The following is a 23,010-nucleotide window of genomic DNA, read 5'->3' as shown; positions in this document are numbered from 1 at the left end:
GAATGGAATGGAATGGAATAGAATAGAATAGAATAGAATAGAATAGAATAGAATAGAATAGAATAGAATAGAATAGAATAGAATAGAATAGAATAGAATAGAATAGAATAGAATAGAAGATATGGAATGGAATGGAACGGAACAGAACAGAACAGAACAGAATAGAATAGAATAGAACAGAATAGAGTGGAGTATAGTGGAGTGGAGTGGAATGGAATGAAATAGAAGAATGGAATGGAATGGAAAGAATAGAATAGAACATAGAAGAATGGAATCGAACGGAACAGAACGGATGGAACAGAACAGAACAGAATAGCTTTATTTGGCCAAGTGCAATTAGACACACAAGAGACTTATCTCCCCTGCAGAAGCTCTCAGTGTACATGTAAAGCAACAGAGTAATCACCATCATCTCATCATAATACCAATAAGAGGGGGTAGCAAAGAAGAAGGGGAGGATAATGATAATATACAGCCATACTACATCATTAGACGTAAGACAGTACTGTAGGAATTAGGTGTTCAGGCAGAGTGATCGCACGAAGGAAAAATCTGTCCCTGTATCTAGCTGTTTTGGCATGCAATGCCCCATAGCACCATGCCAGGAGGATAGGAGTGAAACCATTTACGTCCGGAATGTGCAGGGTCTGTAGACATCTTCTCAGCTCTCCTTCTGACCCGTGCAAGGTACAGTCTGGTTGCAATGGGAAATCTGGAATTTGGCCATCTCAGAACCATCTCATCTCAGAACCAAATCTGGAGCAAAAGGAAATCTGGAAGGCTCTGGGGAACAGGCCTTTGTAGGGCCTCTCCAAGGGTCCCTCCCCAGCCTGATTTCCAAGGGGAATTGTCAGCCCCTTTTCTTGCAACGAAGTTCCCCAGTAATATCTGTAGGATCAAAGGCTGGGGCTAGTTGGGAGGCAACCACAGAGCTGAATCTGAGCTGGGAGGGGACCAGCCAAGAGCAGTTGGGCTGCCACCGGGGAGCTGTCCTTGGTGCTAGGTTGGCTCCAGGTTGGACTTCAACTGAGGATGACATTTGGGAAGTAGTGGGACGCGGTGGCTCAGTGGGTTAGGACGCTGACCTTGTTGATCAGAAGGTCAGCAGTTTGGTGGGTAGAATCTCGAGTGCCGCATAACAGAGTGAGCGCCTGTTACTCGTCTCAGCTTCTGCCAAGCTAGCAGTTCGAAAGCAAGTAGAAAAATAGGGACCACTACGGTGGGAAGGTAACAGCGTTCTGTGCGCCTTTGGCATCTAGTCATGCCAGCCACATGACCATGGAGACGTTCTCAGACAAGTGCTGGCTCTTCGGCTTTGAAATGGAGATGAGCACTGGCCCCTAGAGTGGAAACGACTAGCATGCATATGAGGGGGAACCTTTACCTTTACCTTTAGTGGGCTTTGTATCACAAGGGACCAGATTATCTGAGGAACCCTCCCACCCAGACTTCATGGATCTGCTATTTTTATTTATTCCTTATGATTTTAGCACGAAATTTATTTGCTGCCCCTCTAGTTTCAAAGTGAGTCTGGATGGCTTACGATATAAAAACAGGAAAATCATCAAATATAAATATGCCCAATAAAATCACCATACAAACAGAATAAAATCATTAGCACGAGATGGAGAAGGGGGTGCTGGATTCATGGAGGGAGGGGGGAAAGATGGGGTTAGCTCTTAATTAACCAGCTCCAGTCCAGTGGACTGGAGGTTAAAACATATGAAGAATGGTTTCAGGAATTGGGTATGTCTATTCTAATGAAGAGAAGGATGAGGGGTGACATGATAGCAGTCTTCCAATAATTGAGAGGCCGCCACAAAGAACAGTGAGTCAAGAGTACCTGAAGGCAAGACAAGAAGCAATGGATGGAAACTAATGAAGGAGAGAAGCAACCTAGAACTAAGAAGAAATTGCCTGACAGTGAGAACAATCAACCAGTAAAATGTTGTCTCCAGAAGCTGTTGGTGCTCCTTCACTGGAGGTCTTCAAGAAGAGACTGGACAGCCTGTTTGAAATGGTATATGGTTTCCTGCTTGAGCAAGGAATTGGATTAGAAGACCTCCAAGGTCCCTTCCAACTCTATTATTCTATGTTCTATGTTCCCTTCTTCCAGGAATGCATAAGATGACAGACATCTCCACAGACTGTCCTAGAACTGGGACAGCCATCCCACAAACCAAGAACAGTTTATTGTAGAAAAGCTAAGACGCCATCACAAAAGAATTCTAGGAACTGTTGAGTATGAGAACCAAGCTCCATTTGTAGATATCCAGATTCAAAGCTATTGTGCTGCCTCCTCCTGTCACACTCTACAATGGGCCGAAGGACCCTCCGTTGGGTGGGAAAATCAGTCTGCCTTTGATTTTGGCAAAGGTTAGAACCGGTAACAGGTTGTGTGAAAATTCACTCTTACACTAACTGGCCTCCGAGAAAGACAGAGTAACAATTGAAACTTCCTAAATCCATCTTACTAGCCATCTGGCTGACTCTTGAAAGTTATGGTACATTTCATCCAAGGCTCTGGCATTAATCAGGCGCTAGGAGAGAGTGCATGTGTCTATTAAATGAGCATTCTGCCCATTAAAATCAATTACTTTGAAAATGCCTCACCTAACTAGTGGCATGCAGACTTAAGTGCATTGCCATCTCCAGGAGACAAGTCCTGTCCTTAAGAAGCCTCTGGAGTTTGGCATCTTTTGACTCACATCCTCAATTGGGGTGAGTGCTGGAACAATCTTGCCCTAATGCAAGTCAGGCCCTGATGCCCCCTAAGTGAAGGGGGAGAGGGCAGTCTCTTCAAAGACAGGCAAAGGGTTCGAGGCAAAATCTTTGGGCTACAACTGCCCAAATATAGGCTGCAAAATCCAGTCGACCACTAGATGGCAGCAAAGGGATACAGAAAATGAACTCCATGCTGCCATCTAGTGTTCCTCTGGAATAATCAAGTTGTCATCTGCTATCTTACATCTGATGCAGCCAACCAACTAGGAAAACAAGATGGACAAAAGGAATATTGCCGCTCAGGAATGCAAATAAAGAGTAAGGAAACTGCGAAGAAGCTGGATTAATTCTTTGAAATCTATTTTTATGGCAGAAAATGTGGCTTTTCGGAACAGATATTTCCCCAGAGGGTGTCGGAGGCAGGGAAGCAAATAACAGCGACAAGAATTGAAATTCTCTACTTATCTGGCTGACCAAATCAAAAGAAAGACATTGCTGGGTGCAGATAGGATCCCTGGGAAATAGGAAATTCAGTTCCCCCTATAAAACAACAGAGTCATTCCAGTTTTAAAATAGAGATTCAGGAAATGATAGGATGTTTTAAGGTCTCCTCTGTGTGTTTGATAGCAAAATGGAAAAGCATCCAGAAAGGCAAATCTTGTTTTTTTTCCATAACCAGATCTTGGATTGATGTCCTTTTATTACAGAGAGACGTGGCCTTAACCAGCAACAACTTAAAACCAGGTGCCCAACAATCTAACCAGCCGATGGTCAAAATTGGGCCACGAAGAGGTCACTATCAGTCCCAAAGGTGCTTTTTCAAAAAGCAACTGGACTTTGTTTTTTCTTTGAAGACGTTTTGCTTCATATCCAAGAAGCTGCTTCGGTTCTGCGGAAGCTTCTTGGTCTTCTTCAGTGTTCCAGAGTTACATGATCCCTCCTTGTGACTTTCTGACCAGCAAAGTCAGTGAGGAAGCCAGGTTCATTTTACAACCATGTTACTAATTTAACTGCAGCGATTCCTTTAACAATTGTGGCAAGAAAGGTGGTAAAATCGGGCAAAAGTCACTTAACAACTGTCTTGCCTAGCCATGGAAATTTTGGGCTCACTTGTGATCGTAAATTGAGGACTCCCCGTAATCTCACAATTACTTCCAAGACATCACAGTGGGCCACCTTGACTCCAACCAGCCTGGACTCTGAAATACCAGATCCTGGAAGGGTGTGGCACCTGGCTTAGTCCAGGTCAACAAGATCAACTCTGCAGTTCATCAACAGGGCACCATCCAGGGACCCCAGTCTGTCCCAGCCAAGCAGACCAGGATTCTCATTCTTGATCTCAGTCCCATCTAGCCCTGAGAAGAGCCTCAAGGCCCCTATCCTGGAGGCGAACATCTACCTCATATGGTAGGTCCTCAAACCAACAATCTCAGCTCAGCAATACAAGAGACATCGGCCACACTATCATCTGCCACGCATGTGCATTTATCAAAGCTATAGCTTCCAAAAACGTCATCACAGTCTCAGGCTGCATCAAGAGAGGGATAGAATGAAGATCATGTGAAGTGTTGGTACAACTTTATAAAGCCTTGGTAAGACCACTCTTGGAGTACTGCATCCAGGTTTGGTTGCCACAATGTAAAGAAGATGTTGAGACTCTGGAAAGAGTGCAGAGAAGAGCAACAAAGATGATTAGGGGACTGGAAGCTAAAATATATGAAGAACGGTTGCAGGAATTGGGTATGTCTAGTTTAATGAAGAGAAGGACTAGGGGCCATCTTCTAATATCTCAGGGCTGCCACAAAGAAGAGGGGGGGGTTCAACCTATTCTTCAAAGCACTGGAAGGCAGGAGAAGAAGCAATGGAGGGAAACTAATCAAGGAAAGAAGCAACCTAGAACTAAGCAGAAATTTTCTGACAGTGAGAACAATCAACCAGTGGAACAATTTGCCTCCAGAAGTTGTGGGTGCCCCATCACTGGAGGCTTTTAAGAAGATATTGGACAGTCATTTGTCTGAAATGGTATACGGCTTCCTGCCTGAGCAGTGGGTTGGACTAGAAGACCTCCAAGGTCCCTTCCAACTGTTATTCTGTTATTCTGAAGCATGGCATTCCACAAGCAATTTCATCAATAGAAACATCAACCTACAACCAGCTTATGAACCCCTCAGAATTCAAATCTACACATAACCAACAGTGAGGGCACCAACCCTCCACCAATCCATGCAACTCCCCCTCTCCTGCAACCAGCACTTCATCTCTCAGTGACTCTCACCTGATGTGACCTCCCCATCACAAGACCTGGCACCTGACATGACCCATATCTGACCCATCACCAGAACCCTCACAAGACCCATCAGAAGACCCCCACCTGGCATGACCCATACCTGACCCATCACCAGAACCCTCACAAGACCCATCAGAAGACCCCCACCTGGCATGACCCATACCTGACCCATCACCAGAACCCTCACAAGACACATCAGAAGACCCACCACCTGACGTGACCCACACCTGACCCATTACAAGATCCATCACTAGACCATCACCTCATCTGACATGACTCACACCTGACCCATTACCAGATCCCTCACAAGACCCATCAGAAGAACCCCACCTGAATGACCCATACCTGACCCATCACCACAATCCTCACGAGACCCATCAGAAGACACCCACCTGACGTGATCCCCACCTGACCCATCACAAGATCCATCACTAAACCCATCACAAGAACCGACTCACACCTGATGTGACCCCTGCCCCCCATCGCCAGACCTACTCACCACACAAAGCCTTTATAAGCAGAAGAACACCGACACAGACACCCCCTCAACTCTGCTGAAGATGTTACCTAGCCTGATAATGAAACATTCAGAAACCAACCCACAAGCTCAGAGAATCAACCTTCACCCTCATTCTCCATCTGAGCTACAGATATTTGCCACTATCACCATCTCAGCTCAGTCCAAATGTCCTGATTTTGAGTACATTGATGCACCTAGTTTGTTAGTTGCTTTTCTGAAAAACAGCATAGCTCTTCATTGTGGAAAATGAAGTAGGTGATAATTGTCACTAAGTCATCTCTGACTCTTCACACCCACATGGACCATAGCACGCCAGGCCCACCCATCTTTCACTGTCTCCCAGAGTTTACCCAAATTCTTGTTCATTGTGTCGATCCAACCATCTCATCCTCTGCTGTCCCCTTCTCTTTTTGCCTTCCAACCTTCCCAACATTAGGGTCCTCTCCAATGGATCGTCTCTTCTCATTAGGTGGCCAAAGCATTTGAGTTTCAGCTTCAGATAGTAATGAACAACGAAACAACTGAGGAATGCACAACATCAGCTGAGGTGGGTTTCACAAATCCCAAACAGCCAAGCAGGCACAGAATCCCCTTGTGAAAGAACCTCACGGTACTTACTTCCAACTTTGAGGTTGACCCGATCTTTGAGGTGCCACGAAGACCCCTCATAGCAAGAGTACTGTCCGTTGTGGGAGAGGTCCACATTTCGAAGGACAAGGTGGGAGCCGTTGAGATGGGAAGCATCCAGATCAGTGCTGTTGGCTGTCCAGGTGACAGGTGTCCCCTGGTCTACCGATCTACATGGTATCGTCACATCGGTCCCCAACTGCGCGTAGTGGACGTGGGATTCTGGAGTAGAAAGATAAGGAAATATTTATTTATCTCCGTGGGGCAGTGGGGAGGAGATGGGCTTATTAGTTCATCAACAGCAGAAAGTCTTGAGTTTCCTACATTCAAAAAACTGACATGTAACTGGAGGATGTTCTCCAGCCTCTGTTGCTACACTACAATTTCTTGCAGGATTAAAGGAGCAAATCATGGTATATATTTTTAATATATATATATATTTATTGTGTTTTATCAACAGGAATAAAATGCAAAACAGAGTAAACAGAAAAACATACACCCAACATTAAGGTCTATGGAGATTCTCTGTCATCCAGACCACAGTTATCCAAAGGTGCTTTTTCAGGAGGCAACTGGACTTTTTTTGTTTTTTTCTGAAGACGTTTCACTTCTCATCCATCTGGCTCTGACTGGATGGTGGGGAATGGAAGGAGCTAGTCAGAGCGGAAGAATCTCCTTGTGTGAGAAGTGAAACATCTTCAAAGAAAAACAAGAAAGTCCAGTTGCCTGGTGGAAAAGCACCTTTGGGATCCAACAGTAACAACAACAAAAACTGTATACAAAAAAGAAAGGAAAAAAAATGACGCAAATAAGTCTAATTGGCTGGATGCCGGAAAGAAAATAATCATAATAAAAAACCCCTGATAGCTCATGAAATTGATTGGGGGGTAATCATATTAACCACTTGACTTTGCTGTCCGAAGATCTCAGCTGGGCTTTGCTGGGATGTCCCTGACCAGCCAACCAAAGGCCACGTTAGTCCAGGATTGAGATCCCCTCCACCCTCCTGTTGTGATTCAGCGTCAGCCTGTGATACTGGCAGCTGAGTCTGATGATTCTGAAGAGGAGGAGGAGGAGGGATTTGGAGAGCCTTTGGTGTCAGAGGGAGGCTCTGATGCACTGCAGGACTCTCAGCCTGTCCCCTCCCGTCATGTTCCTCATCAGACTCAGCCATGTGAGCACAAGGTATTGGATGTAGATGATTCAAAGCTGGATCTATTCAGGGATGCTAGGAGCAGGAGGCAATCCAGCAGAGTAGAACAGAGAAAGGCCATGAGGCAACTCGGTGAGAGGAGGAGAAGGCAATGAGAAGCCACGCCTTGGGACTGCTGATAAAAGGGGAAGGTGTGGGAGGTGCTGGTTGCTGAAGGAAACCATTTGAAGATCTTCTGCTAGAGTCCTGGTCTGTTATTCCTGTTTAACTCTTGTTTGAACTTTTGGTGTAACTCTTGTTTGAACTTTTGATTTCTTTGTAAATAAATTTGGTTGGGTTTTTCCAGCCTGTTGACTATAAAAAAGGGTTGTCCCTGACATTCAAACAGGGCCAGGCGTAGGCTGGAACAGAACACCTCCCCTCCTGCATTTCAGTGAACTACAAACCACCAATGGGGGTGGGGTGGGGTGGGGGAAAGAGAAACATCAAGAGGTAGGATAAAACCATGGTCTGGAGTTTTGTGTATTTCTTCACCTGTGAAAAACTGCAAGGTGTGTGTGTGTGTGTGTGTGTGTGTGTGTGTAAGTGATGCTTTATTTTAGGAGACCAGTTTTTGCCCGTTGCAAACAGGTGATTGTTGCCACTTGCAGGTCATGGGACTTTGAGAAGCTGTTCTGAAATTCCTGCCTAACTTTGCACATGCGATCTCTGATTATGTTTATTTTTCTCGGGAATTTTGATGCTCTCTGAGCTGGGCTCTTTTCTTGAAGACTTTTCATTACCCAACTACATAATTTTATCAGTGCTAAAAGGGAGAGAGATTTGTAGGGAAGAGGAGGAGGAGAAAGAGGAAGAGGAGGACTGTTGCATCCTTGGTGCTCTCTGAACTTGGTGGTTTTCTTGCAGACACTTCCGTGGTGGCGCAGTAGCTAGAGTGCCATATTGCAGACTAATTCTGCCCACTGCCAGAAGCTTGATCCTGACCAGCTCAAGGTTGTCTCAGCCTTCCATCTGAGGGCCCAGATTGTTGGGGGCCAGATGATGACTCTGTAAACTGCTTAGAGAGAGGCTGTAAAGCACTGTGAAGTGGTATATAAGTCTAAGTGCTTATTCTATTCTATTCTATTCTATTCTATTCTATTCTATTCTATTCTATTCTATTCTATTCTATTCTATTCTATTCTATTCTATTCTATTCTATTCTATTCTATTCTATTCTATTCTATTCTATTCTATTCTATTCTATTCTATTCTATTGCCCTGGTGGTGCAGTGGTTAGACTATAGTATTGCAGGCTGACTCTGTCCACTGCCAGCAGTTTGATCCTGACCAGCTCAGGGTTGACTCAGCCTTTCATCCTGTTGAGGTCAGTAAAATGAGGGCCCAGATTGTTGGGGGCAAGAGGCTGACTGTGTAAACTCTTAGAGAGGGCTGCAAAGCACTATGAAGCAGTGTATAAGTCTATAGATAGATGATGGATGGATAAACAGCCAGACAGCCAGACATGTTGGCACAGTGGCTAGAACGCAGCATTGCAGGCAAACTCTGCTGACCTGACTGCCAGCAGTTTGATCCTGACTGGCTCAAGGTTGACTCGTCCCTCCATCCTTCTGAGGTCAGAGGACCCAGATTGTTGGGGGCAATGTGCTAACTCTGTAAACTGCTGCAAAACGCTATGAAGTGGTATAGAAGCCTGCTATTGCCCAAACCAGGCAACATCATCAGTGCTAGCAGGGTCATGAAACATTTGCAAGAAAACAACCAAGCTCAGGAATCACCAAGGATCCCTCATTTCAACCTTGGACACCCCTGCTTTAACACATCCTTTCTGATGACAGCGGTAGAAGAAGATTAGCCAGTTTCTCTTGTGGGACTCAACAGTTTTCTGATCCTTTAAAACATACAGGCAGAGATGCAGAGGAGGGGGGGGGGCAGATGGTTGCCTCTGAATAACCTTTATTTGTGTGCTTTTGTTGACCTGCAGCAGAATTCCTTCCGTATGGCAAGCATGACCTCTCTTTCTGACAAAGGCTGTGTTGATTCTTTCCTGGTGTGGTGTGTTTATCTCAACAACTAATAAATCTGTATCCTTCCTTGGAGCTGCTGCCAACTGGGGACTTGATCCAGCTGTGCAGCCGCTACAAAGGAATTTTGACCGGAAAGACAAGGAAGAGAGCTCAGAACCATCCAAGGATAGGATTTTCACGTGACCCACAGTTGAACCTGGACTGATTCTTGCAGAATAACAGAATTGTCCAGGACCCTGGGGGGGGTCTTCTAGTACAACCCCCATTCAAGCAGGAGAACTTATACCATTTCAGAGAAATGGTTGCCCAGTTTCTTTTTAAAAACCTCCAGTGATGGACCACCCACAACAGCTGAAGTCAAGCCATTCCACCGATCAATTAATTAATAGAATAACAGAGTTGGAAGGGACCTTGGAGGTCTTCTAGTCCAACCTCTCTTCTCAAGCCAGAGACCCTGCACCATTTCAGACAAACGGTTGTCCACTCTTTTCTTGAAATCCTCCAGTGATGGAGCACCCACAGCTTCTGATTAACCCACTGATTAATAGTTCTGTGAGGAAATTTCTCCTTAATTCTAGGTTGGTTCTCTCCTTCGTTAGTTTCCATCCGTTGCTTCTTGTCCTGCCTTCAAGTGCTTCGGAGAATAGGTTGACCCCACTCTTCTTCATAGCAGCCCCTCAAATACTGGAACACTGCTATCATGTCACCCCTAGTCCTTTTCATTAAACTAGCTGTAGTCAATTCCTGCAATTGTTCTTCACACATTTTAGCCCCCAGCTCCCTAATCATCTTTGTTGCCTCTCTCTTGCCTATGACTGTCAGGCATGTTGTCCCCAACCATCTTTAGATGACCATCAAACCTGGTCCCTTAAAGCTGCATCTGACCTGTGGGGCCCTGGAGAAGTCCCCCCCACCCATGCCTGCTGCTGTCAGATAGAACAGATCATAGTTTTTCAGGTCAAATTTACTGAACGTGCTGTTTGTGATGGGGAGATACATTACAATCTTTGGTTCAGCTGAGCCAAGTGCAACACAACAGACATGAAGAAATTCACAAACTACAAGCCTGCTCCTCCTCCTCCTCCTCCCCTCTCTCCACCCCCCTCGTTAGACATAGCCAGGAAACTATGATCTTGCTCCATTGATTTTGCTTGCTCAACTTACAAGCACATCAAAGCAGCTTAATGGCAGATCAGTTGAGCGAAAGAGGGAGGAAGATGGAGAGGAAGAGAGAAATGCATTTCCTGTTCATTCCTTGTTTGGGGTCTGCCCCAGTCATTAAGCTAAAAGGATTTCCATTGTCAATCATGATGTATTGATGGGTCATCATGGAAACTGTAGACCAGGGGTCTTCAAACGTGGCCCTTTTATGACTTGGGGACTTCAACTCCCAGAATTCCTTAGCCAGCGTGAGTTGAAGTCCACAAGTCTTAAAGTTGCCCAGTTTGAAGACCCCTGGTCATAAATATGAGTCAGTTGTCAAGCATCTGAATGTAATCACGTGACCATGGGGATGCTGCAATGGTCGTAAGTCTGAAAAATGGTCATAAGTCCCCTGTTGCAGTGCCGCTGTAACTTCAAATGGTCACTGTTCAATGGTCAACTTACAATGGTTGTAAGTTGAGAACTACCTGTGCCGTTCCTGAGCAAATGGCTGTTCAATCGTTTCTTAAACACCTGGTTCGTGCAAAGACGATCTCTGGGCCCAAACAGATCCCAACAAAACTTGCAGAGGAGCTAAAAGGGTGGCCTGCATTGGCAGTGCCCCAAGAAGGCCCCCAAGGATGCAGCAGATCAATTCCTCACCTGGGTGGGCCTGAGGATGACCTGCCCCACAAGCAAGAGGGAGAAACGCAACTGCCAAAAACGCCAACACAGTCCCCGGCTGCATCAACTGAAGGACAGAATCAAGATCACGTGAAGTGTTAGTAGCGCTTTAGAAAGCCTTGGTAAGACCACCCATGGAATACGGTGTCTAGTTTTGGTCATCACAATGTAAAAAAGATGTTGAGATTCTGGAGAGAGTGCAGAGAAGAGCAACAAGGATGATTAGGAGACTGGGGGCTAAAACATATGAAGAACAGTTGCAGGAGTTGGGTATGTCTAGTCTAATGAAGAGAAGGATGAGGGGTGACATGATAGCAGTGTTCCGATATTTGAGGGGCTGCCACAAAGAAGAGGGGTCAACATATTCTACAAGGAAGGACAAGAAACAATGGCTGGAAACTAAACAAGGAGAGAACCAACCTAGAACTAAGAAGAAACTTCCTAACCCTGAGAAGAATTAACCAGTGGAACTACTTGCCTCCAGAAGTTGTGGGTGCTCCATCATTAGGAGGTTTTCAAGTAGAGACTGGACAGCCATTTGTCCAGAATGGTTGAGGGTCTCCTGCTTGGGCAGAGGGCTGGAATAGATGACTTCCAAAATCCTTTCCATACTGTATTCTGAGATCCAGACTCAAGGAGGAATTTCCTGGCAGTGAGAACCATTCATCAGTGGAAAGGCTCACCTCCAGAAAGTTTAGGGTACTCTTAAAAACCTCGACTTTTTTTTAAAGAAGAAATTGGACCATCATTTGTGCGGAATGGTAGAGAGTCTCCTACTTGAGGAGTGGGTTGGACTAGAAGACCTCCAAGGTCCCTTCCAACTCTGTTATTATGGACTTCATCCTTTCTAAGAAAATCCAGGCAGATTGTAGCCTGCAGTTTTTCCTCACAGTCCATATAATGGTCTCCGCTCTCTTTTGGGGAAGACAGAGTTTTGAAACAGCTGATCTTCTCTCTAACGCAGGGATCTTCAAACTTGGCCCTTTTATGACTTGTGGACTTCAACTCCCAGAATTCCTCAGCCGTGCAGGCTGGCTGAGGAATTCTGGGAGTTGAAGTCTACAAGTTATAAAAGGGCCAAGTTTGAAGACCCCTGCTCTAACGTGACAATTACCCCCATCCCTCCACCACTCAGCCTTTCCCAGAAGGGCAGCTGGTGTTTGATCTGGCATGCCAGGATGTCCTTCCTCTCCCTTCTTGTGTCGAGAGATAAAAGGCTTTTGACTCAACTTGCTTTTAAGCGCTGCCGACTGAGCTGAATTTTACACCACCCTGGGTGAGAACCATCTGCCTTCAAGATCCGATGGATTCCTTAAATATAGGACTGTGGCCCAGAATCTTCTCCACTTCTGAGACTTCCAAACTGGAAATGAAATGACGGGCAATTCAATAATTGCACTTTTCTAGATTAAGTATTTGCACTCATGTGTAACGGAATGTGGAAATGATCTTGGTGAGCAGGGCAAGGAGACGCAACCGACGGGTCAGATAAAAGGCAGCATAGCCAATACCGGGGACCTGGACAGGGAAAGGGACTCAGAAGAAACATTCTTTAGGGTTTTTTTGGGGGGGGGGATGTAAAAAGGACAGGGAGACAAGACTTTCATATTTGCAAGATTCTGTTAATGTAACCTTACCATTCTCCCAGTTCTGTCTAATATGTTTGTATATTAACCCATGCAGTATGGCTGTGTATTAATATTTATCCTTTTTATTATATTCTTTACTTCTTCCTTTTATTGGTATTATTATTGATCATCGCACAGACAGCCAGATGTTTTGACTGGATTTGGCATTTTTATCTATCTATCGACTCCTTTCCAAAGACCTGAGACAGGCAGATGTGGAGGTTTGATGGTGTTACAGATATTGTTGCACAATATAAGCTATCATTATTTTTGTTGTTTTGCATGTACACTGAGAGCTTCTGTACCGGAGACAAAATACATGTGTCTAATCACACCTGGCCAAATAAAGAAATCCTATCCTATCCTATCCTATCCTATCCTATCCTATCCTATCCTATCCTATCCTATCCTATCCTATCCTATCCTATCCTATCCTATCCTATCCTATCCTATCCTATCCTATCCTATCCTATCCCTTATTCTATAGTATTGTATTGTATCCTATTCTATTTATTCTATTCTATTGTATATTCTATTATCCTCTCCTCTCCCACTCCACTCCACTCCACTTGCACTCCACTCTATCTCGAAAGGCTGACATCACATAAGAAAAGCTGTACAACCTGCAACTCACAGGGCAGTGGTTTTGCTCACCCATTCTGACTAAGAATGTTGGGAATTGTAGTCCCAACACATTGGGAGGCCATCAGATCGGAGGATCCCATTAATCAGTGGAAAAGCTGGCCTGCCAGACTTGTGGGTGCCCCATCGCTGGAGGTTTTCAAGAAAATGTTGGACACCTATTTGTCTAGGATTTTACAAGGACTCCTGCCTTGGGCAGGGGGGTTGGACTAGAAGACCTCCAAGGTCCCTTCCGGCCCTAGGATTCTCTGATCCTGCTGGGCAATTCAAATCAAAGTCTATTCTATTTTCATGCCTACTTGTCATCCCTCTCTTTTCAAGATGCTCCTGGTAGAGATAATGGCTATTGTAGCCCCAAGCATCTGAAAGCAATCAAGTTCAGAGAGGAATGGGGTATGTCTAGTTTAATGAAGAGAAGGACTAGGGGGGACATGATAGCAGCATTCCAGTCTTTGAGGGGCTGCCACAAAGAAGAGGAGGGGGGGTCCACCTATTCTCCAAAGCACCTGAGGGCAGGACAAGAAGCAACAGGTGGAAACTAATCAAGGAGAGAAGCAATTCCTGGAATTAAAGAAAAAACTCTGGACTGTTAGAATCAGTGGAAAAGCTAGCCTCCAAAGGTTGTGGGTACCCCAAAACTGGAGGGTTTTAGAAGAGGTTGGACAACTATTTGTCTAAAATGGTATAGGGTCCCCTGCTTGAGCAGGGGGTTGGACTAGAAGACTTCCAAGGTTCCTTCCAACTCTGTTATTCTCTTTTGAACCCATGCACCTCCCCAGCTTATACAGTTAAGCCTGATCCTTTGTTGTTGTTAGTTGCGAAGTTGTGTCTGACCCATCGCGACCCCATGGACAACGTTCCTCCAGGCCTTCCTGTCCTCTACCATCTTCTGGAGTCCATTTAGGCTCACGCCTCCTGCTTCAGTGACTCCATCCAGCCATCTCATTCTCTGTCGTCCCCTTCTTCTATTGCCCTCAATCTTTCCCAGCATTAGGCTCTTCTCCAGTGAGTCCTTCCTTCTCATTAGCTGGCCAAAGGATTTGAGTTTCAACTTCAGGATCTGGCCTTCTAAAGAGCAGTCAGGGTTGATCTCCTCTAGGACTGACCGGTTTGATCGCCTTGCAGTCCAAGGGACTTGCAGGAGTCTTCTCCAGCACCATAGTTCAAAGGGCTCAATTCTTTGGTGCTCAGCCTTTCTTATGGTCCAACTTTCACAGCCATAAGCCCGATCCTGTTGTTGTTAGCTGCGAAGTCGTGTCCGACCCATTGCGACCCTATGGACAACATTCCTCCAGGCCTTCCTGTCCTCTACCATCTTCTGGGGGCTAAACAACACTCAGTTTGAGGCTGCCTTAAGTTCTCCCCACGTCAAGTGGCTCACATTCTGTCTGCATCCAGGGCTGGAACCACTTATCCCAGCAATCCTAGAATGTCTGATAACTGATCATCACTGAAGAAATGTTAGGAAACCACATCAAAGGAACCTCAACCGTGCTGTATTTCAGGAACAAGTCCTTGGCATGGAAACATGGCCCCGCCCCACAGAAGCGGGTGGGGTGGGTGGGGGGAAACTGCCTGGCCCCATCGTTAAGAGCAGACTGATTTGCTTCCATGCCTCTTTTCTTTCTGCAGCTGTTGGGTCTGCTCTACAGGCAGTCCTCGACTTACGACCACAATTGAGCCCAACTTTTCTTCTGCTAAGGGAGACGGTTGTTAAGTCAATTTTGCTTGCATGTCAGACACCGCAAGGCCTTTCTTGCCACAGTTGTTAAGTGAATCACTGCAGTTGATTAGCTAATAACCCGGTTGTTAAGTGAATCTGACTTCCCCATTCTGACTTTGCTTGCCAGAAGGTTGCAAAAGGTGATTAGGTGAGCCCGGGACGCTGCGACCGTCATCACTTTGAACCAGTTGCCAAGGGCTTGAATTCTGATCAGGTGACCATGGGGATGCTGCAACAGTGTGAAAACATCCCAGGTCACCTTTTTCAGTGCCGTTGTAACTTTGAATGGTCACTAAATGAACTGTTGTAAGTTGAGGACTACCTGTAATGTGCTTTTTTTTTAACCCATGGTGTGAGACCATGTTCTCACAATCTGTCCAGAAGGAGGGATGAGAGCTTCCTTGCAATTCTGGGGTCCAGCTTGGACTTTCATTCTGAGCAAATCTTTCTCAGAAACCTGGCGTTCTTTCAATTTTCTTGGCAGCTATGGGCTAGATCAGTGGTGGTGAACCTATGGCACGCGTGCCAGAGGGGGCACTTGGAGCCCCTCTCTGTAGGCATGTGCGCCTCGCTCTTTGGCTAGGTTTTCGCAGGAAAAAACCATTTCTCAAGCCCCTTCCTAACCAAAACAAGCCTCCAGAGCGAGCGCGCTGTTTTCGGCTTTGAATTATATCAAATCTGACACTAGAAACAGACTAACGTGTTGCATGTGTTGCTCTCAAACTTACAAAGTATAAGCCAAGGTTAGACAAATTATCAGCATGCATACAACAGCAAAAATCCCATTAATTGCTCAGAAGCATGCCAAATGCAAACTTTTACCTTTCAGTAAAAAGTTGTTTGTACCACTGAAAAGCTTTGTTATTGTGTTTTTCTTTTAAGACAAAAGATGTTAATGTATGAGTTGTTTTTTCCTAAACTAAAACCTCAGTATTCAGATTAAATTGCCGTGTTGGCACTTTGCGATAAATAAGTGGGTTTTGGGTTGCAGTTTGGGCACTCGGTCTCTAAAAGGTTCGCCATCACTGGGCTAGATGGAGTGTGTAGATGCTGCTCAGATATAAAAACAAAACCTGAACACCTTCCTACTGCTGGAAATGCTAAACACACGGGCGCTCGCTCCGACCGTGGCCGCATGGTATGACTCAAGACAAATGCACAAAAAGCCAAACAGTCGGCAAAAATACTGAATTAAAGTCGGTCTTCATGGCTGACATCAGTTCAGATCCCTGCAAGGCTTCCAAGAGGCCATTAAAGTTGTCGCCGAGTTTTAATTCTTAAGTAACAGAAGGGGGCAAATTATTAGACATATGGGAGTGATCATAGGAGCTGCATTTAATTACTTAACATCTAATCCTTTTAAAATTAAATTGTACCAAGTTTAGTCACCTGAGGGAGTGGGGGTTTCTAGCAGGCTGCTCAAATTTTCACAACTCTGGTGTAAGAAACATGTGTCAGAAATGAATTGCTGCATTCCAGATAAATAAGAATGCAAGGCTCAGCCTGAACCCTACTTTTAATCAAACCCACTAACATCCTTGAGGTCATCCAGCTGGGCATCCCTCTGGTCTCTGTGAGTCTGTTCCTGATTTACAATCTGTATTCCTGATGGTCTTCCATGCTCCTGATGTTCCATGCATCAATTCTTCCTTTGGACAACAGACAAGGGATTCATGGCTTTGATTGCTAACCCCAGGGCTTAAATGACCCCTTTTTTTGTGAAAGGAAAGATGTGTGGTTAGAGAGCATCTACTTGGCCAAAGATATAGACAATCCAGGTTTATGTCTATGGAGATACTCAATCATCCAGGTCATGGATGTCCCAAAGGTGCTTTTTCAAGAGGCAACTGAACTTTCTTGTTTTTCTTCGAAGAGGTTTCGCTTCTCATCCAAGAAACTTCTTTGGCTGTGACTGGATGGGGGGGGGGAAGGTGGTGAAGAATTTATACTACTTGCAGACTGCTGGTCATTGTGGACTCTCTACAAGAAATGGACAGCTCTCTGAAAGGAGTATAAATCCTTCCATTCCCCACCATCCAGTCAGAGCTGAAGAAGCTTCTTGGATGGCAAGCAAAACACTTTCAAAGAAATACAAGGAAGTCCAGTTGCCTCTTGAAAAAAGCACCTTTGGGACAATCCAGATTTAATTTTTCATCGAAACCTCCATTGGTTGGGTGAAATTTCTAGAGTCAGCAACTCTGTTTTCTTGACAAGCTTAAACATATTTACTCTGTTACTTAAGAGTGAACAGATGACAGCTAAAGGGCTTGCATTCACTTAATCTTGGTGAGGCAGTCAACAGCTTGATTTTTGTTTACCAACCAAAGCATTTGTATGTGTGTGTGTCTGTGTGTGTGTGTGTGTGTGTGTCTTCACTCAACATGTTTCCTGTCCAAAGGAATTCACTGCAGGCCTTTGCAAGCTTCTTGAACCCTGCTCACAGACAAACCAGGATCCATCCAAACAAGCTATTCTACATGTTCGGAACCAGAGCCTTGGTGGAGCAGTGGGCTAATGCCTCCTTAAGTAACACCAGCTGCCTGCAATTAGTGCAGGTTCGAGTCCCACCAGGCTCGAGGTTGACTCAGCCTTCCATCCTTCCGAGGTAGGTAAAATGAGGACCCAGATTGTTGGGGGCAATTAAGCTGACTTTGTAATAATGCCGCTTGGGGTGTGTGTGAAAGCCCTAATAAGCAGGCATATACATAGAATGAAGGCTACTGCTAAGCACATTGATTTGTGCTTCTTAGATTGTAAGCTGCCCTGAGTCTTCGGAGAAGGGCGGGATATAAATGGGATTAAAAAAAAAAGTCTTGCGTGAGATAGACTCAGCCATTGAGGGGAACCATAGGAGTGAACCATACGAAGCCAGAAAGAGTGAAGAGCAACAACAATGAACAGGAGTCTGGGGGCTAAACTGTACGTATGATGAACGATTGAGGGAACTGGGAATGCCGAGACTAACAAAGAGAAGGGTGAGGGGTGACATGACAGCAGTGTTCCAATATCTCAGGGGTTGCCACAAACAAGAGGGGGTCAACCTATTCTCCAAAGCCCCTGAAGCCAGGACAAGAAGCAATGGATAGAAACTAATCAAGGAGAGAAGCAGCCTAAAACTAAGGAGAAATTTCCTAACATTGAGAGCAATTAATCAGTGGAACGACTTGCCTCCAGAAGTTGTGGGTGCTCCATCACTGGAGGTTTTTTTTTTTTTTAGAAAAGACTGGACAGCCATTTGTCCAGAATGGTATAAGCACTCCTACCTTGGGCAGGGGGTTGGACTAGAAGACCCCCGAGGTTTCTTCTGGCCCTAAGATTCTAGAAATAGTAAAGGTAAAGGTAAAGGTTCCCCCGCACATGCGTGCTAGTCGTTTCCGACTCTAGGGGCTGGTGCTCATCTCCGTTTCAAAGCCAAAGAGCCAGCGCTTGTCCGAGGACATCTCCGTGGTCATGTGGCCGGCATGACTAGACGCCAAAGGCACACGGGACACTGTTACCTTCCCACTGTAGTGGTCCCTATTTTTCTACTTGCATTTTTTACGTGCTTTCGAACTGCTAGGTTGGCAGAAGCTGGGACGAGTAACAGGCGCTCACTCTGTTACGCGGCACTTGGGATTCAACCCGCCAAACTGCCGACCTTCCGATCGACAAGCTCAGCGTCCTAACCCACTGAGCCACCGCGTCCCTTCTTCTAGAAATAGAGGTAGACTCAAAATCACTTTTTCAGTTTGCTTTCCTGGTTTAGAAGGCCCGGAGTCTGAATCCACACCCAGGACATTCTCCAATCTATCTAGCCTTCTGGTACTTGACCCCCTCCTCTCCTGCCTAAGAGGTGGCAGATGGTCAAGGCTACTGTACCCAGAATGTGAATCTCAGGTAGATTAGCCAAGGAATTTTGTAGACGTGTGCTGCATTCCCAGCCGGTGCAAAGAGTTGGGGGATTAAAGAAAGAGCAAGCAGATAATGTGGGGTGGAGGCAGAGCAGACATTTTACTGGCATCCATGGCAGAGGGGAGGGGAAGTGAGAGGAGGGAGGGGATGTGGATCCCAAGACAGCCAAGGCTCCCAGAACTGCCAGATGTTTTCAGAGGAGGATCTGATGGCCACTTGAGCAATAAATCAACTGGCATCCACCTCTGAACCCTAAAAACGTCTCATATTAGACAGGTTCTCTGTGAGGCCATTCCTTAGGAGAAACCCTCTGACGTGCATTAGGGTGGGGGTCCTACCAAGAAGCCCAGCAGAGATTTTATCTTTACCTAAAACCAGAGACATTTCTTTTGGGCTTAATGGGCAAAAAAAAACAACTTGAAAAAAAAATAGTAGTTTGATGTTATATCAGCGACAGCAGCAAAACTCTATGCACAAAAATGGAAAGAGACTTCGATTCACAGAATGGGTAAATGGCTGCAAAAGTCAACGGGGGTAGCAGAGATGGCTAAAGGGACGGCTTCGGTTAAAGAAAAAGAATACAAATAATTTTGTTTCAACTTGGAAACCGCTTTTGGACTTTGTGCTTGAGGTGGGGGGGAAAAAAAGAAACTTTGATTTGGGGTTTTGCTGAGTAGATAGGTTTCTGGTTATAGAAATGGCCAGTATATACTGCTATGTAAAAGTAAAAAGTTGAGGCTGTATGTTACATGTAGTCTTCGACTTTCAACTGTTAGTTCAGTGACCGTTTGAAAAAAGTGACTTATGACCGTTTTTCACACTTACGACTGTTGCAGTATCCCCGTGGTCTCATGATCAAAATTCAGACCCTTGGCAACTGATTCATATTTATGATGGTTGCTGTGTCTCGGGGTCATGCGATCCCCTTTTGTGACCTCCTGACAAGCAAAGTCAACGGGGAAGCTGGATTCGTTCAACGACCAGGTTACTCATTTAACAGCGGCAGTAACAACTGCGGCAACAAAGGTTGTAAAATGGGGGCAAAGCTCCGCTTAAGAACAGTCTCGCTTCGCAACAGAAATTTTGGGCTCAATTGTGGCCGTAAGTCGAGGACTACCTGTATTATCTTTTTCTACTGCGTGAAAAAGAGTCGGAAACCCATGCTTTTTTCTTCTTCTCCCCTCCCCCCTACACTTCCCCCCCTTCCCCCTTTTCCTATCATCCCATTAATAGCATTTTTCTTTGTAGTTCAGTATTTTATATTTTGATAAACTAATAAAAAATATGAGAGAGAAAAAAACGAAGCCCAGCAGAGATAAGACTCCATGAGCACATGGCTGCAGGGGAGGGGGAGCAGAGAAGACCGCAGCTGAGATAACACCTGTTTTCAAGGGAGCAGGTTTTGATTATTTCTTCCCCATGGAGAGGCCACAAATGCTCTCTATGAATCATCCACTAAAGCAGATCAGGAAGTAGATTCAACCCAGAGCAGTAATTCTACTCCGAGTTGCATGCCTCCTTTCCATCCGCCCTCGAGTCAGCAGAAAAGGATCCTAGCATCAAGAGGGGGGGGGGTCAGCCTATCCTCCAAAGCACCTGAAGGCAGGACAAGAAGCAACGGGTGGAAATGAACCAAGGAGAGAAGCAACCTAGGAGAAATTTCCTGACAGTGAGAAAAAAATGAACCAGTGGAAGAGCTTGCCTCCAGACGTTGTGAGTGCTCCAACACTAGAGGTTTTTAAGAAGAGATTGGACCCCATTTGTCTGGAATGGTATAGGGCAGGGCTTTTCAACCTTTTCACCCATTGTACCACTTTTAGGATATGGCCACATCCCAGTACCACCAGTCGCCTAGCAAGTTGTCAAAAACTTGATGACCAAAAAAAAGGGGAAAAAAGTGATGACATACAGATAGTCCTCGACTTACAACAGTTCGCTTAGTGACTGTTTGAAGTTACAATGGCACTGAAAAAAGTGCCCCCCAAGCCACAGCCAAGCAAGACACCTGCCTGCCTGCCTGGCGGCACTCTTCCTCCTGTCCAAGGTTTTCATTGTTGTGAGTATTTCTGTTGAGGATTGGCAGCGGGGGTAGGGGGGGGTGTTTGGTTTTTATTCCCTCTCCCTCTGCTGGGTGGTTGCAGCAGGTTTTGGTCACTACACATGACCCTGGGACACTGTGACCATCATAAATATGAATCAGTTGCCAAGCATCTGAATGTAAATCACAAGACCCTGGAGATGCTGCAACATTCCAGCTGATTGGTGCTTCTTCTGGGCTCAGCAGAAGCACCAGGATCAGCGCTGAGCTCCAGCTGGATCCTGGCACTGATCCTGGCACTTCCACTGAGCCCTGACAGCCCTGCAGCTCCAGCCGTCTCTCGCTCAGGCTTGTGCGGTGCTGCCACCGGTTCAGCTCATTCCCCTCCCCCGCTACCACTTCTCTAGGATGGTCGTGTACCACCCGCTAGGTGCCAATGTACCACAGGTGGTACCCGTACCACTGGTTGAAAAGCCCTGCCCTAAAGGATTCCAGACAAGTGGCTGTCCAGTCTCTTCTTAAAAACCTCCAGTGATGAAGCACCCACAAGTCTGGAGGCAAGCCCTCACACTGATTTATTGTTTTCACTGTCAGGAAATTTCTCCTTAGCTCCAGGTTGCTTCTCTCCTGGATTAATTTCCATCTGTTGCTTCTTGTCCTGCCTTCTTCAGGTGCCTTGGAGAATAGGTTGACACTCCCCCTTCTTTGTAGCAGATGCTCAGATACTAGAACACTGCTATCATGTCTCCTCTAGTCCTTCTTTTCACTAGACATACCCAATTCCTGCAACCATTCTTCATGTTTTAGCCTCCAGCCCTCTAATCATCTCTGTTGCTCTTCTCTGCACTCTTTCTGGAATCTCAACTTCTTTTTTATATTGTGCTGACCACAACTGGATGCAATATACCAAGTCGAATCCTACCAAAGCAGTTTAAAATGTGATCTTAATTCTATCCTTCTGTTAATGCAGTCTAGGATTGCATTGACATTTTTGGCAGCTGCAACACGTTGCTGGCTCATATTTAAGTGACTGTTCACTAGGACTCCAAGAAGAGGGAGTCAAGCTATTCTCCAAATTGTAGCTTCTCTTTCTAATATCACAAAAGGTCTCACATTCTAACTATATTCAGATTCAACTGAATTTAAATAGATCAGATTAAACATTGGTGCCCATGTTTTTAAAGATATAAGGAATGGTTGCTGGAATTGGGTATGTCTAGTTGAATGAAAAGAAGGACTGGGGGGACACAATAGCAGTCTTCCAGTATCTCAGGGGCTGCCACAAAGAAGAGGGAGTCAAGCTATTCTCCATAGCACTTAAAGGCATGACAAGATGCAACAGATGGAAACTAGGGCCTCCTCAGGGTGCCACCGGTCAAAGAATGTCAACTGGTGGCCCCCAGGGGGAGGGCGTTCTCTGTGGGCGCGCGGGATTTATGGAACCATCTTCCGGTCAAGCTCCGGATGGCGCCTGACCTCCGCTCCTTCCAGCACGATCTCAAAACCTACCTTTTCGAACAAGCTGGCCTGGCCTGATGGGATGGGGTTGGGTTTTATTAATCTGTTTTAACCTATTTTTTAATGTGTTTTAACTTATTCATGGGCATTTTGTTTAATCGTTTTTAATTTTTGTATCTTGTTTTTTAATATGTATTGCCCTGTTCACCGCCCTGAGTCCTTCGGGAGAAGGGCGGTATACAAATAAAATAAATAAATAAATAAATAATCAAAGAGAGAAGCAACCTGGAATTAAGAAGAAACTTCCTGACAGTGAGAACAATTAACCAGTGGAACAACCTGCCTCCAGAAGTGGTGAATGCTCTAACTCTGGAAGTTTTTAAGAAGAGACTGGACAACCATTTGTCTGAAATGTTATAGGGCTTCCTGCCTGAGCTGGGGGTTGGACTAGATGACCTCCAAGGT

The 23,010-nt window shown here is 45.5% G+C and overlaps 1 protein-coding gene across 3 annotated transcripts in view; it reads right to left on the bottom strand.

Annotated features, from left to right (window-relative positions):
* The window catches only part of CNTFR (ciliary neurotrophic factor receptor), a gene marked incomplete at its 3' end in the record, with an annotated part of 353,983 nt that overhangs the window by 106,147 nt on the left and 224,826 nt on the right, over positions 1-23,010 (bottom strand). For all 3 annotated transcript variants that reach the window (XM_081319297.1, XM_081319298.1, XM_081319299.1), the window contains exon 4: positions 6,150-6,380. In XM_081319297.1, the coding sequence (XP_081175423.1) occupies positions 6,150-6,380 (231 nt within the window). The remainder of the gene's footprint in view (positions 1-6,149; positions 6,381-23,010) is intronic.

The sequence above is a fragment of the Vipera berus genome (genome assembly GCF_964194415.1).
Source record: "Vipera berus genome assembly, chromosome: 2".
Lineage (NCBI taxonomy): Eukaryota > Metazoa > Chordata > Lepidosauria > Squamata > Viperidae > Vipera > Vipera berus.
This window is presented reverse-complemented; position numbering and strand designations above follow the sequence as displayed.